The sequence below is a fragment of the Silurus meridionalis genome, chromosome 15, assembly GCF_014805685.1.
Source record: "Silurus meridionalis isolate SWU-2019-XX chromosome 15, ASM1480568v1, whole genome shotgun sequence".
Taxonomy (NCBI): Eukaryota; Metazoa; Chordata; class Actinopteri; order Siluriformes; family Siluridae; genus Silurus; species Silurus meridionalis.
In genome coordinates this window covers 2,195,848-2,209,293 of record NC_060898.1, presented here as the reverse complement: position 1 = coordinate 2,209,293, position 13,446 = coordinate 2,195,848, and the positions used below count along the sequence as shown (strand labels likewise).

Below are 13,446 nucleotides of genomic sequence, written 5' to 3'. Positions count from 1 at the left end.
TCTCTCTCTCTCTCTCTCTCTCTCTCTCTCTCTCTCTCTCTCTCTCTCTCTCTCTCTCTCTCTCTCTCTCTCTCTCTCTCTCTCTCTCTCTCTCTCTCTCTCCTCTCTCTCTCTCTCTCTCTCTCTCTCTCTCTCTCTCTCTCTCTCTCTCTCTCTCTCTCTCTCTCTCTCTTTGTCTGTCTCTCTCTCTCTCTCTCTCTCTCTCTCTCTCTCTCTCTCTCTCTCTCTCTCTCTCTCTCTCTCTGTTGTGGTTCGAGATGCAGAAGGAAACATTCTCTCTTTTTGTTTTGTAATTTCATCGTCTTTATTCCGTGTCGTTTTTGGTCACGGTTGGAGAAAAAGGTCGAATGTGCGTAGTGATGCACTGACGCCACCTGCAGCCAACATCTTTTATCTACACCGCTCACAAGTGCCGCTCTTTTATTTTTCCACTTGATTATCTGTGTGTGCGAGTGTGTTTCTTTATGCGTTTATAGTGTTTTCTTCTCGAGTGGTGTCGGTTTATTTTAATCCTCATGTATTTGTACTCATTCACCAAGTTACATTTCACTCAATTCCCAAGTCTATAATGTTTGTGTGTGTGTGGGTTTTGTTTTGTTTTGTTTTTTTTACACATTAATTATGGACATTTTATCCGTGAACACAAACACGGCACGATTTTCCTTGTTTCCATTCGCTTCAGATATTCCTTTTCCCGTTTTACGAATGCTGAATTACGTCAGGAGGAAAGAAACGTACGTTTTTGTGCAACCAGTGACATGAGGAAGAGGTTAAAGGCATCTTTCACCAGCTACAATCGTTCTACAGAAGGTTCCAAACGGCAGTCTGTTGTTTCATTGTTTTTGTTTACAGTCTTCTGCTGTTACGTAAGAAAACTGACGAGTTTTTTTTAGTGGTGGGAAGATCGGATCACTTTGGTTGTTTCAATCTCAAAATGAACAAATCGTTTAGTTCATTTCGTTCCTTTAATCAGAAATAAAATCAAATGCTACATTTCCGATAAGCAGATCGAAAGAATTTCTATATGTATATATAACTGAGTATATGGGAGTCACGTGATAGAAGAACGAACGTCTCGGACCAGAGGACTCGTGTGATCAACTACTCAATTCTGTTTCCTGTCTAATGTACTGCATCGTGTGTATGGGAGTCACATGACCGAAGAACGACTCGTAGTTTACAGAACTACTCAATTTTGTTTCCAGTACGTAACCTACGGAGATTTTGCTTGGCTCATACAAGTCCTGGGAAAAATGAACGAATCACTCGTTGAGACGACTCGTTCTTCCAAATCACATTAAAGACTCGTTCATGAACGACCCGTCACTAGTGTTCATCAGTAGATGATTCAGCAAGCCTTCCATAACTCCACCCACATTCGTAGAAATTGAAACAATTTAAGCTTGAAAGATTTTTTTGGGAATTTCAGACATTCAGGGTTTTTACATACAAATCATTTCTTATACCAAGCGAACCGTATCTTTTCGAAGCTCTCACCAAGGTAAAAAATTAACTGCCTTTTCATTAATAACGTTTCAGGATTAGGATCATGTACTGTACAACTTTCTGAAGAGATGTCGTAGCTAAGAATGTCTCGGTTGCACTGAAATAGTCCTTCTGTCCCTGGTGAAAAGGTTTGGGTTATGGTGCGTAGACAGAATCGTGTCAGAATTACAGTGTACATATGATTGTATACATCCGTAACAGTCGTAGCGTTCAGACGTATTGTAATTGTTATCTTGGTTTCTGAGTATTTCTGATTTACACGGCAAGCTACTGTAACTGTACACTCGACAGGATGAGACGGAATCGCGTTTACAGTTTTTTATTTTTAAGTGTTTAATTGGAGAAAGTAACCGAACTGAAGGAATGTCAGACTACACACACTGCATACGGTAGAAAGGAATTGTTCGAGCCGATCGTTTCGATCGATCGCGATACTTTTATAATTAACAATCGTTTCAGGTTTAGGGTTGCAAAATTTCCTGGAATTTTCAAGACTGGAAACTTGCCATGGGAATGAACGGGAATTAATTTGAATGCACTGTGAATTTTTAAAATTGCAGTTGAGCCTATAACAGGGAACTTAAAAAAAATCCAACCAATCCGATTTAATGCAGTTTCAGTTGAATTTCTACCCTGCAGATTCATCGCATAAACACAGCACACTTACCGCAGGGCCACGGGAATATTGAAGCCATAGTTCTGTGTAACTTTCGATCTCACTCGGGTCAATATATTTTCTCTATGGTATACCAACGTGTATTTATACAGTAGCCAATCAAATCAAATCAATACGCTAAGGGAAGCTAGTTCAAGCTGTGATGCTCTTTCTTCTTCTACCTTCTGCTAGCTAGTTTTCTGTTATCATACAGAAGAACGGTGTATTTCGATAATATCTATAATTGTTCTACTTACAATTAAATCAAAAATGTCTTTTTTTTTTTTATTCTGTATTCATTTGCATGCACATCAGCTTATGACCAAACAAAATGTTTATAGTTTTGTATATGATACAGTTGATATAAATCTCCGCAAAATTCTAATTAATTCCCATAAATTTGCACAAATTTCACAAAGTTCCCATGAAAAGTTTCCGAAAAGTTTCCACCCCTTTGCAACCCTACTCAGGTGTCACGCTGTAACTTTGTCGCTGTCTCGCTGCTGTAAAAGTCTCTTCGTCAGAGATATGAACGACGTTCGGTGCACATCCCGTCACTTGCTAGCGCGAGAATTGTCGTAATTCTGACATGACGCAAAAGCACAATAATCCCTTAAACCTTTTCGCCATTTTCCTCACGATCTCGTTCCCATTCCCAAATCCTTCCTTCCAGTTTCACAATCCATCGACCTGCTGTTCAGTATAAAACGCACTTTCTGTGTGTGACGGTTTTTATTTCCAGGGCTTCGTTATTTCTTTTTTTTTTAATCAAAGTCCTTCATACAAACCTTCTCAGCTGCTCTGTGGCGATTCCAAGTTTACGGAGGAATAACTATCAGCTGTTCATATTCTGCTTTGAGAACCGGATCACAACGCATCGCTCACTGTGTAACCGCGTGGAAGGAACGCACACACGTTAGTGAGCTGATCCGGGTTCGTCCGGGACGTGTTCCGAACCTGTGCCGCGCCGGGATCAGCTCACCGGACCGAGACGATCCGACACTTTTATTTAAACACGTTTTTTTTTTTTCATCATTTGTACTGTATTTAGTCCTTTTATTTGATTCATTAATACATATTCGTTTAATTGTTGTATACCTTCTATGCATTGCTATTCTGTGTCTTTATAACGCGTCCCTCATCCCCAGCAAACCATCAGACAGAAGAATAAAGTCTGTTTCTGGATATTTTCCACTGCAACACTACTACGGTTTCGATCCCCTCAACCTCAACCCAGCCGGATATCTATACGTGACCCGACGGAGTCACTAGAAACGTGCAATATTATAGCGGAAACTGAAAAAAATGCGTATTTTTCACGTGTATTATAATGTAACGAAACAGGAAATCAGCTGCATGATTGCTTACGTGTATTTATTGAGCTTAATATTTAAAACAAATTGTATAACAGTGAGGTCAGTGTAAAGGATTTTTTTAATCCGGTTTGTTTGCATTTTTTTTTTTTTTTTGCATCCACATTAATTTTTTCCTCCTCATTCCATTTTATTCCTGAAACATGTTTGCTAATGAAACTGCGTTTGTTTTTTTCCCTTTGCACAAATAAAGACAGGTAGTTAATGATTATGTTTCTGTGTTTTACTTTTAATCCTCGAATCATGAATGAAGGTTTTAGATGCAGAATTTTATATATTTTATAGTTTTGGATTTAGCAACTTGAGGTTGAACATAAAAGTTTACACAATATATCTGTTGGAATAATGCTATCAAGCCTGACATTGACTGAACAATATGGCAGTTAGCATGATGCTAATATGCTAGTAATGATAGCTACTGGTTTATAAGGTGTTTGAGTTTATCTAATTCTAGTGAGTAGATCAGCAGTCGGCCTGATGCTAGCGAGCGAGTTAGGATGATTTTAATAACATAGATCGCTGCTTGTGTCTGTGCGCTTCAGATTTCATCTGTGGATCGAGATGGATGTGAAGTGTTGGTGTGGACGTCTCGAACGCATGCTGTGAATTTGGGTAAAACGTGAGAACTTTATATTTTCACCCAAAACCTGAGGTCTGTGTTTTAGGAGAAACAAATCGACATTTTCAGATTCACAGCATGCAGTGGGGAGATCAGGAGAACCACAGAGATGCTCTCAGTTTGATGTAGGAAGAGATGGAGAAGGTGAAGTAGGTGGAGGACATGGATGAGATGAAGAAAATAGATGAGATGAAAAGGATGAAGGAGATGGAGAAAATAGATAAGATGGGGATGGTGAAAGAGGTGAAGGACATGGAGAATACAGAGATAATAGATGAAGGAGATGGAGATAGTGAAGAAGGTGGAGGATGTAAAGGAGATGGTAGAGATAGAGGAGGTGGAGGACATGGAGAATATGGATGAGTTGGAGAATATAGATGAGATGAAAAGGATGGAGAAGATGGAGGAAATGTATGAGATGGGGATGGTGAAAGAGGTGAAGGACATGGAGAATATGGAGAAAATGGATGAGATGAAGATGGTGAAAAGGGTGGAGGGTGTAAAGGAGATGGAGGAGGTGAAGGAGAATGAAGAGATAAATTAGATGAAGGAGCTATGAAGTGTGATTGAATGAAGCTGTGCACATCTGTTAGTATTCACCTCCCTATCGCTAATATTGAATTTGGTAAAAAAATTGGAGAAGGTCCAAAAGCAAACCCCCTTCACTCGCTCTTTACTTTCTTCTTATTGTCTCTATCTATTTTCTCTTTTAATTCTTTCTCCTGTCATTCTCAGTAGAGAGTGTGTGTGTGTGTGTGTGTGTGTGTGTGTGTGTGTGTGTGTGTGAAGGGATGTTTCAGGAATCTTAAAACATGCGCGATGTGATGAATCACAGGGAATGAAGTGAACCAGAGAAGATTTTTAGATGTTGTAGCTCCCCCTCGTGGTAAAGAAAATTATTTTTGCATTTTGTGTTGACTGCGACATCAGACTTTTTATCCATTTGTAGTTGCATTTGATATCCTGTGATACAAGTCTACTGTTTTTTTTTGTTTGTTTGTTTGTTTTTTTTACATTATAGCAGCCATGAACAGTCTTTCTTTTCTTTCTAGCTTACTCCTTATGAATAAACCTAATGGAAAGTATATCTGTAATCGATTTAATTCTTTAAAGCTTCAAGGCACTACACCAATAACAATCTAATCGCATTGCTAGGACAAGCCCCTCTCCGGTTTGATTTCCATATCACGTGTACTTTTACTGATATCGGCGAATAAAACGTTTCAGCTTGTGCGTTACAACCTGTATTTAGAGGGTTATACACCGAACAGGAATAACATTATGACATTATAACATTATGACTGGTGAAGTGAATAACACTGATTATCTCTTGGCACCTGTTTGTGGGTGGAGATATTGATTAGGAAGCAAGTCAAATGTTTTCCTCAAAATGATGTGTTAGAAGGAGGAAATATGGGCAAGCGTAAAGATTTAAGCGTGTATGACAAGGGCTGAATTGTGACGTCTAGACGACTGGGTCAGGGCCTGCAGCTGCAGCTCTTCTAGGCTGTTCCCGGTCTGCAGTACATCAGTACTTGTTGAGGAGTTCAACCACAGGGTGCACTTAGTTTTTATCTTATCACACCTCAGATATGAACCTTTGATTTCCATTATATAACCTTCAATAAAATACACATGATGCACAAACTTTCCATTATCGATATCAGTAAAAAATAGGCCATGTGGAATGGAAAAATACCAGGAGAGGGAGAGTTTAAAGGGTTCAAAACAACCCCAGGGGGCACTTAGTTTCATCCTGTTTTGTTCTACAGCTGAGATTTGGGCACTGTGGTGTGTCTGAAGTGCACATGTGCAGAGGGAGAGTTCTCACGTTATAGCAGCTATAAACAGACGTTCCCCTTACCAGCTCCAAAACTTACAGGCAACATGACCAAAACATGCAACTTTTCATATTACAGAGGAACCACAAACTAGACCCCTGCAGGGTGTGTGTGTGTGTGTGTGTGTGTGTGTGTGTGTGTGTGTGTGTGTGTGTACTGCTGTACTCGGTGGCTTCAATAACACACAGTGTATTTTTTATATATTTTTATTAGTTTATTTTACTATAAATACCTCAGTTACAATTGTGTTTATGCATGTGGTGTAATCAACATCTAAAATTATTATTCAACCCCAACCAACAAATAATTCATTATCAACAACTCAAATTAATAATAATAATAAAAATCAACGCACGTCCCCAGTTTGAGCCTCCCACAAAATACAAGCCCTTTAAGTGTGTGTTTCATTTTTTACGATTACTGTCAATAAAACGGTCCTTATACTGTACATAATCACAGATATTTGGCAAAAGTCCACCAAAGTACCTTTAGCTACCGATGACGTGTTTTTCGTAACCAAAGGCAACTGGAGTAAAATTTCTCTGTACAGGAAAACACAGATTGGCAAAAAATAAAATAGAAAGGAAAAAAAGAAAAAAATGCAAAAGATCCACACATTGTGATGTCTAAATGCTTAAATAGCTTAAAAATATTGCCGTTTTTTATTTGCACGTAATCAAAAGCCATAATTTGCTTTTTTTTCTTTTGCACACAAATGAAAAAAAAAAAATGTAATTCACAGAAGGTAAAAAAAAAATGTTAATGTAACATCGATGTGAATATATGAATATATTTCTGAATACAATAAAATAATTAAGAATAATTTAATAGGTTAAAACAATTCATTTATATCTATTATTGCAAAATAAATAAATTAATATTAATAATAATTAATAAAAGTTCACCCAGGTCAGTTTACACAATTGCACAGGTGCACTATAAATTAGTAATATTTATATTAGAAAAAAATGTGTATAAATAAAAGCGTGCCTCGTAATCAAGTGTTTCATTGTGTGTGTGTGTGTGTGTGTGTGTGTGTGTTTACATCATCACATCTCTTTCAAACAAGAGGGAAGTAAAATACCTGAAAGTGAAACGTTTGTGTTTGTTTTTTTGTTTTTTTTGTATTGCTCTGATAGTGGAAGGATGGTTTCTCTACTCGGGTCAAGTCCACACATCGTGCGTCGACTCATCAGGTTCTGGAGGTGCCTCAAAGCTGGGACTTGACGAAAGACAAGGAAGGACCTGACCTCTGGAATCCACTTCGCTGATGGTGAGAAAAAAAAAAAAAAAAAGACAAGAAAAAAGACACCAAGGCAAAAATCCACGTCCTCGTTCGTGTCATCGTAAATCCACAACCTGCAAAGTCACTCGATTTTCTAAAGAAACCCAAAATCAATCCAGGTGTGGTAAAGGAAAGCAGCATGAACTCCGACTGAGGTTTTAAAATCTTCATTACAGCAAATAACCCGAGATGACACGGTATATTTATGTTAAAAAAATATTTGGCCGGAGAAATTGTCCAAGAAACAACAGACTGTTTGTCTATAAAGATCTATAAAGATATTCATCTTGGTCATGCTAATGAGATCATTCCCATGAGTGTGACTACATCGATTATACTTAATGGACAGGTAGCGGCTTGTAACCATCGATTTTGGTGAGGCATCAAGTCAAAAAGCTATGGTGTTTTACTTATACAATAAGTTGCTAGTTACATTTTTTTGACTAACCCGTAACTTTCAAAATATACAATCATTTAGTGTACAGGTGTACCATTGTTCTTAAATAAACCTCCTTTTCATCTTACATTACTAGTAATATCTTCACAATAGAAATGGCTTAGTACTACATAGACGCTCTGGACAGACACTTTGGTAAAATTAATTTGATTTCATGTAATTATTTGCTATAAATCTAGTAAAGAAAAAATCCAAATTTGGCATCCTGATTTTTTTATATGCTATAGGCAACTGAGATAAGAACCACGTTTAATTCCTGTCTAAACATTTCCAGGATATAAAAAGGAATATGGGTTAAATGCCCCTTCCGCTGCTCTTACACCAAGTATGGGGCAGCGTGAACGTTGCCCCAATAGACCTCTATTATTTATTGGTGCAGTTCCTATTTTGACCAGTAGGTGCTGAAAACTCAATGCGGTTTTTTATAATGGTTGGTTACTTAGAGGTCATTTGTATTTCAGCAGAATTTTAAATGCCAATTATGATTTTCTAAAAATGTTTTAATTCGTTAAGTGGCTGATATGTGATGTGTCTCTGCTCCACCTGATCTCTATAAACAAGTCGCCAGTAGCTTTGGAAATTTCCAAAATTTAGTGAAAAATTTGACTTTTTATCTTAAAAATTTGAAATCTTTTTTCACTCCGTTCTCGTTATCTCCCTGTTCACAACCTGTAAGAACGATGTGCAGTACACATGGCGATACTAATTCCAGCAAAAAAAGACACAATTATATGCATCAAACATTGTAGCTATAATTGTATTCTATATGTAATCTATATGTTAGTAGATTCCACTTGTTGTTTTTGAGCTCTGATGTTCAGTCTCAGATCCAAATTTGTAACGAATAGCTCTTGTCACATGACCAATTACAAAAAAGCATAAAATGTACAATTAACCTTGATAAACACTACTCCGTTCAGACTCATCACTGAGCCATGCTGACAGGCGTCTCTGTACAAAATGTCTCTGTATCCAGATGTGATAGTACAAAAAAATCGGAGATGTCCTTTTTTTTAGATGTGTAAAGTTCATAAAAAACAGAAATTCCAAAAAGGCAGGTTGAAACCCCAGTTAGGCCCATAACATGTAGTGTGTGTGTGTGTGTGTGTGTGTGTGTGTGTGTGTGCAGGCACAAGTTTGTAGAAGTGCACCTGTGTGAGAACATCAATATTTGTAATTCACCTGTCTGCTTGCTTGCATGCATGTTTTAATGAAGTCTGCTGTGCTGGCATGAATGTCTGTGTTGGTGTGTGTGTGTGTGTGTGTGTGTGTGGGTGTGGGTGTGTACACGCCTGTGTGTGTGTGTTTTCTCCACCAGAGGGCAGTTTGCTTCTGCAGACTCTAGCTGTTTTCTCCATCAATCAGTTTAGCCAGGCTGTCCCTCAGCTCGGTCAGCTCGAAGATCTTGCTGTCGAGCAGCTCGAGAAGCGAGCGCAGATTTCTGCGAAACGTCTCCTGTTCCTCGTGACTGCTTTCCACTCGCTGCTCCAGCTCGGCTAGCTGAGCTTCCAGTTCTACTGTCCGTGTCTCCGTTTCCTGAACACACACAAAAAAGAATTCAGACTATTAGCTTCAAGATTTAAACTACTTTGTGTGCCGTGTGTCACGCTGGAACACATTTAGGTCTCCGTGTTCAAGTGAAGTAATTAAAATCCAAAGACATCCTATACAATTGTAGAATTTTCCAAAGTTTTGGGGACAACAGTTAAGAAAGTAACTGGAAAAGAAAAACAAAAGGCTGCCAAAGTCAGGTGTCCCAATACTTTTGTCCAAATATATATACATTATTTCATGTCTTAAAATGTCCCAGACAAAAATTATTTTTAAAAAGTCACAATTTTTTTTTTACAAACCACAATACCTGTAGTTTCTGAGTGACTGCGTCTTTCTGTGTCTGCAACTCGTTGGCTTTCTCAACTTCTGATTTCAGTCGTTCCAGCTCCTGAAAGTATGAGAGCACAAGATGCTGCCATTTACAGTACACCTGCATGAACCTCTGCTTAATCCTAATTCTGAAATATTCTAAATATTCTCTAAAATGATTTTATACCACAGTGATGTGAATCTTGAAGCGGATTGGTCAGAAGGCAGTGCATAATCTTTTAGATATAGAAACACTACAACACATATTTGTATTTAATACATAACTATAAAAAGAATAAATGTTAAACAAATGTTTTTGTACAGAAAAATCTGCTGCGTCTGGCCTAATCTCCACTAGAGGGCAGAATTCTGCTACAGCGCTGGTGAATTCTCAAATCCGATTGGTCAGAAGGTGATTTATTTTCTGTAACTTCAAACCTACAATTGTACACCTGCTTTATATTAAGATGTACAACTATAGAGTTGAAGTTTAGAGAGAATGAATCAACACCTTCTGACCAGATTTGAGAATTCACCAGAGCTGTGGCAGAATTCTGTATTTCAAACACTGCAAGTGTTTCGGCTGCATGAGACGCCATCGCACCTCCTCCTTGGCTTTCAGTGCCACCTCCAGCTCCTCTATCGTCTGGTTTAGTTCTGTTTTCTGGTTTTTGATTCCTGTCGTCTGCCCACTGACACACTCCAGTTCTGTCACCTGGAACACACACACACACAGACACACACTAAATTTAAAGCAAAGAATTACAACCAGACAAACCCTTTGTCCTTTCTCCTGCCTCAATGTCACTCTGAGAGGCCATCATGCTGACTAAGGGGAATTAAGACTTTTTTATGTCTATCATAAATTTTATGTTCAGCTACTGCCACGAAAAAGCGATCGTCCATGAAGCAAGTGCATGACCAACAAATCATCAGACAGATCGTTATCCAGATGCAGACCTCTTCATACGTACTTTCTAGACATTTCTGTTAACTGAAAAGTCAAAAGAAGGTAAGAAATCTAAGATTAGTCTATTTTTTCTTTGTTAGGTCTAAGCTCCACCCCCAGACTTGAGGCAGGAGGCAGATCCATAAAATTCCTCTTCAGAACCGCTTTATATGGGTTGGAGTGGAAGATCTACTGCACCCCAGGCCTCCTCACCTCACCTACATCAGTGCTTGACACCCTTGTGGCTAAATGAGCACAAATCTCTATAAAATCTAGTGTAAAATCTTCCCAGAAAAGTGGAAGTTTTTGAGACTAATTGTGAAATGTGACATTTAACAAGAAGCACCTACAAATTCTCATGGTCAGGTTACCACAAACTTTTGACCCGAGTGCTGTCTTACCCTTCTGTGCAGCCTCTCAGCCTCCTCTTGATAAACAGCTAGCTGCTGTTTCCACTGTTTAACGTTGGCTGTAGACTCGAGCAGAGCCGCCGTTAGCTTGGCATTGTTGCCCTTCAGCGCCGCCAGCTCGGCCTCCCAGTGCTTATTAATGTTAGTCGAGCTGCTAAGGGAGGAAATACAAAAACCTGGTATGAAATGTTTTAAAGTTGAACCAGATTTCATTCAGGTAACTTGAACTGCAAACGTGGTTCCACGTGAACCGCTCTGACACTAATGTGTTGAAGTTCACACGAGCCGTAGGCGTTAGAGGAACACTGAAATCGCAGCGATCACGCTGATCTCTGTATGTGTGAGGTTGTGAAGAAAAAAGAATATAAACAGAATCCTTGTAAACTCGCTCGAATGAAACTGAGAGAGGAAGAACATCGGTGAATTTTCAATCGCTCAGCAAAAATAATGGGGGAAAAAAAAACCTGCTGGCATTTAACATACAATTAATAAAAGTCATGTTGTATATCTATAATAATTCTCTATTCTTTAATATAATTTACTTAAGTAAGAAAATGTTTAAATATGTGTTTATTCAATAGTTTTTCCTGGTGGATATACAGCAAAATTAGCCATTGTGGTGATAACATTTTTAAACTTGCACATATGCTTTTATTGCAGTCAGGAGCAAAAAGGAAAAATCCGAGTGGGAGGGGCTCTCTCCCCTGTCAATCACAGCAACACGAGCCAATCACAGACTTCGGTAAGGTCGTGTATGTGGAATGGGGCTGGTTAATGCTTTTTTCTGAGGGTGTTAAATAACCCTGTGAGGCGACAGGGTAGAGGTAGTTTGAATACGGTATTTGGCTTGAGGAAACACACAATACAATTTAATCATCTTGTTTGGTAGATTTCTTATGAGAGGAAAAAGCTTGCGGATTGAAACATGAAAGAAACCTGTTGATCAGTCACCAACAACGGCAAGCGTATGGGGGCGTTTCCATGATGTAACTTTTCTTGTAATATTTGCAAAGGAATTTATATTTATCTCCTCAACTTTTTATGCTGATCTGAAAAATTATCCTAAGGCAATTAGGTCAATGTCATTAAACGTAGGGGTCCAAGCACCAAACTCCACTTAGATCTATGGAAAATGAATTGTATTTAATACAATGGTCCTTTACTACAAGATTTTTAGAATCAATACCCTCAGGCCTCATTCCAACTCAAAACCCATTTATTGCAATCTTGTAATAAATTTACATATTATTAAAATTTGCATATTATTATTACCACAAGCATTGATTAATATAAGTCACATGAACTGCAATTGTTTAGTGCTATAATGCTGGACTTGTTCTGTAGATGTGCCACAAATGAAATCTAACTATAAGCGTAAATATGTGTCGAAAGTACAATTGTTCAGGTTTCTCAAAAAATCTATTTTGAGACTGTAGCCCCTAGTTTTTCTCTCTGTCACCTGAACATCTGCTTGACTCCACGCTGTGTATGATGCCTGTACCTCCAGAAACACTAAAAATGCTAAATGATTTGAGTGCATTTCAATCCGTATTGAATGCACGTCTAACACGGGGGGTTCATCTACAGCTTTACTGCTGTCATTTTAATTGAAAGCCGTAATACAACCTTTTTTTATAGACAGTAAAAAGTAAATCATTCTCCCATGATTTATTTATTATATTGCAGCCAGTCATTTAGCCGTCACTGCGCATGTTGCCCTTGGAATTTTCCTTTCTCCATTTCAACTGAAAACATGCATGAGATTTGTTTTAGTGTTTATCAGCATGATTGCTGGTTTATAGGAAGTCTGACCCCAAAACTCACCTGTGTGGGAAGGGAACTGCGTTGGTCTCGACTCGAGGCTCTGAGTTCTGACAGGAGTCAGGCACGATGCGTTCGTCGTCCGTCCCGTTGATGCTCTCGGGGGTCAAAGGTGACTGCAGGTCACCTGTAGCTGATTCCTGTCAGAATATTAAAAAATACGATACTTGATTTTAGATGCTTTTGCGTTTCCACCTGTCCACACTGTAGTGACTCGTGGGAATAAGTAGCCAAGAAGTGAATTTGGATCACGTTATGAGGAATAATGAGGGGGGTGTCTGGTGATCAGTAGACATCATAGAACTGGGATGAGGATGGATATACAGCTAACATGAACATATGCTTAATAAATGCCCTAATATTTATTGCTAGTTTCCTCCAAGCCATATAATAGTCTATAATATCTTTATAAACATCCAGTGAGAGATTGTATTTAATAACAGGAATTCACAGTTATATGTTTGTGAGACATGACTGCAAAAAATATGCCTTGTCATAATTATACTAGGAAACGTAATTATATGAATCAATTTGAAATGGGTAAATTGTATCTTTGTATTATAAGTTGTAATCACTTTTCTACAAACTTTTCCAACACTTGACTCAAAATGGCAACGGCAGTGATTTTTCAGGGCTGAATTCTGGCAGTCGATAAGAACCGCCCACC

The 13,446-nt window shown here is 38.4% G+C and overlaps 1 protein-coding gene across 4 annotated transcripts in view; it reads right to left on the bottom strand.

The window, feature by feature from the left end:
- Positions 1 to 8,479: 8,479 nt before the first annotated feature.
- The window catches only part of LOC124398295 (homer protein homolog 1), a 22,417-nt gene continuing 17,450 nt past the window's right edge, over positions 8,480 to 13,446 (bottom strand). For 2 of the 4 annotated variants that reach the window (XM_046868398.1, XM_046868400.1), the window contains 5 exons: positions 12,783 to 12,919; positions 10,950 to 11,112; positions 10,204 to 10,314; positions 9,598 to 9,678; positions 8,480 to 9,272 (listed from right to left, as the gene is read on the bottom strand). In XM_046868398.1, the coding sequence (XP_046724354.1) occupies positions 9,078 to 9,272; positions 9,598 to 9,678; positions 10,204 to 10,314; positions 10,950 to 11,112; positions 12,783 to 12,919 (687 nt within the window). In that variant the 3' untranslated portion in view covers positions 8,480 to 9,077. The remainder of the gene's footprint in view (positions 9,273 to 9,597; positions 9,679 to 10,203; positions 10,315 to 10,949; positions 11,113 to 12,782; positions 12,920 to 13,446) is intronic. The other 2 variants (XM_046868399.1, XM_046868401.1) reach the window with 1 other exon arrangement.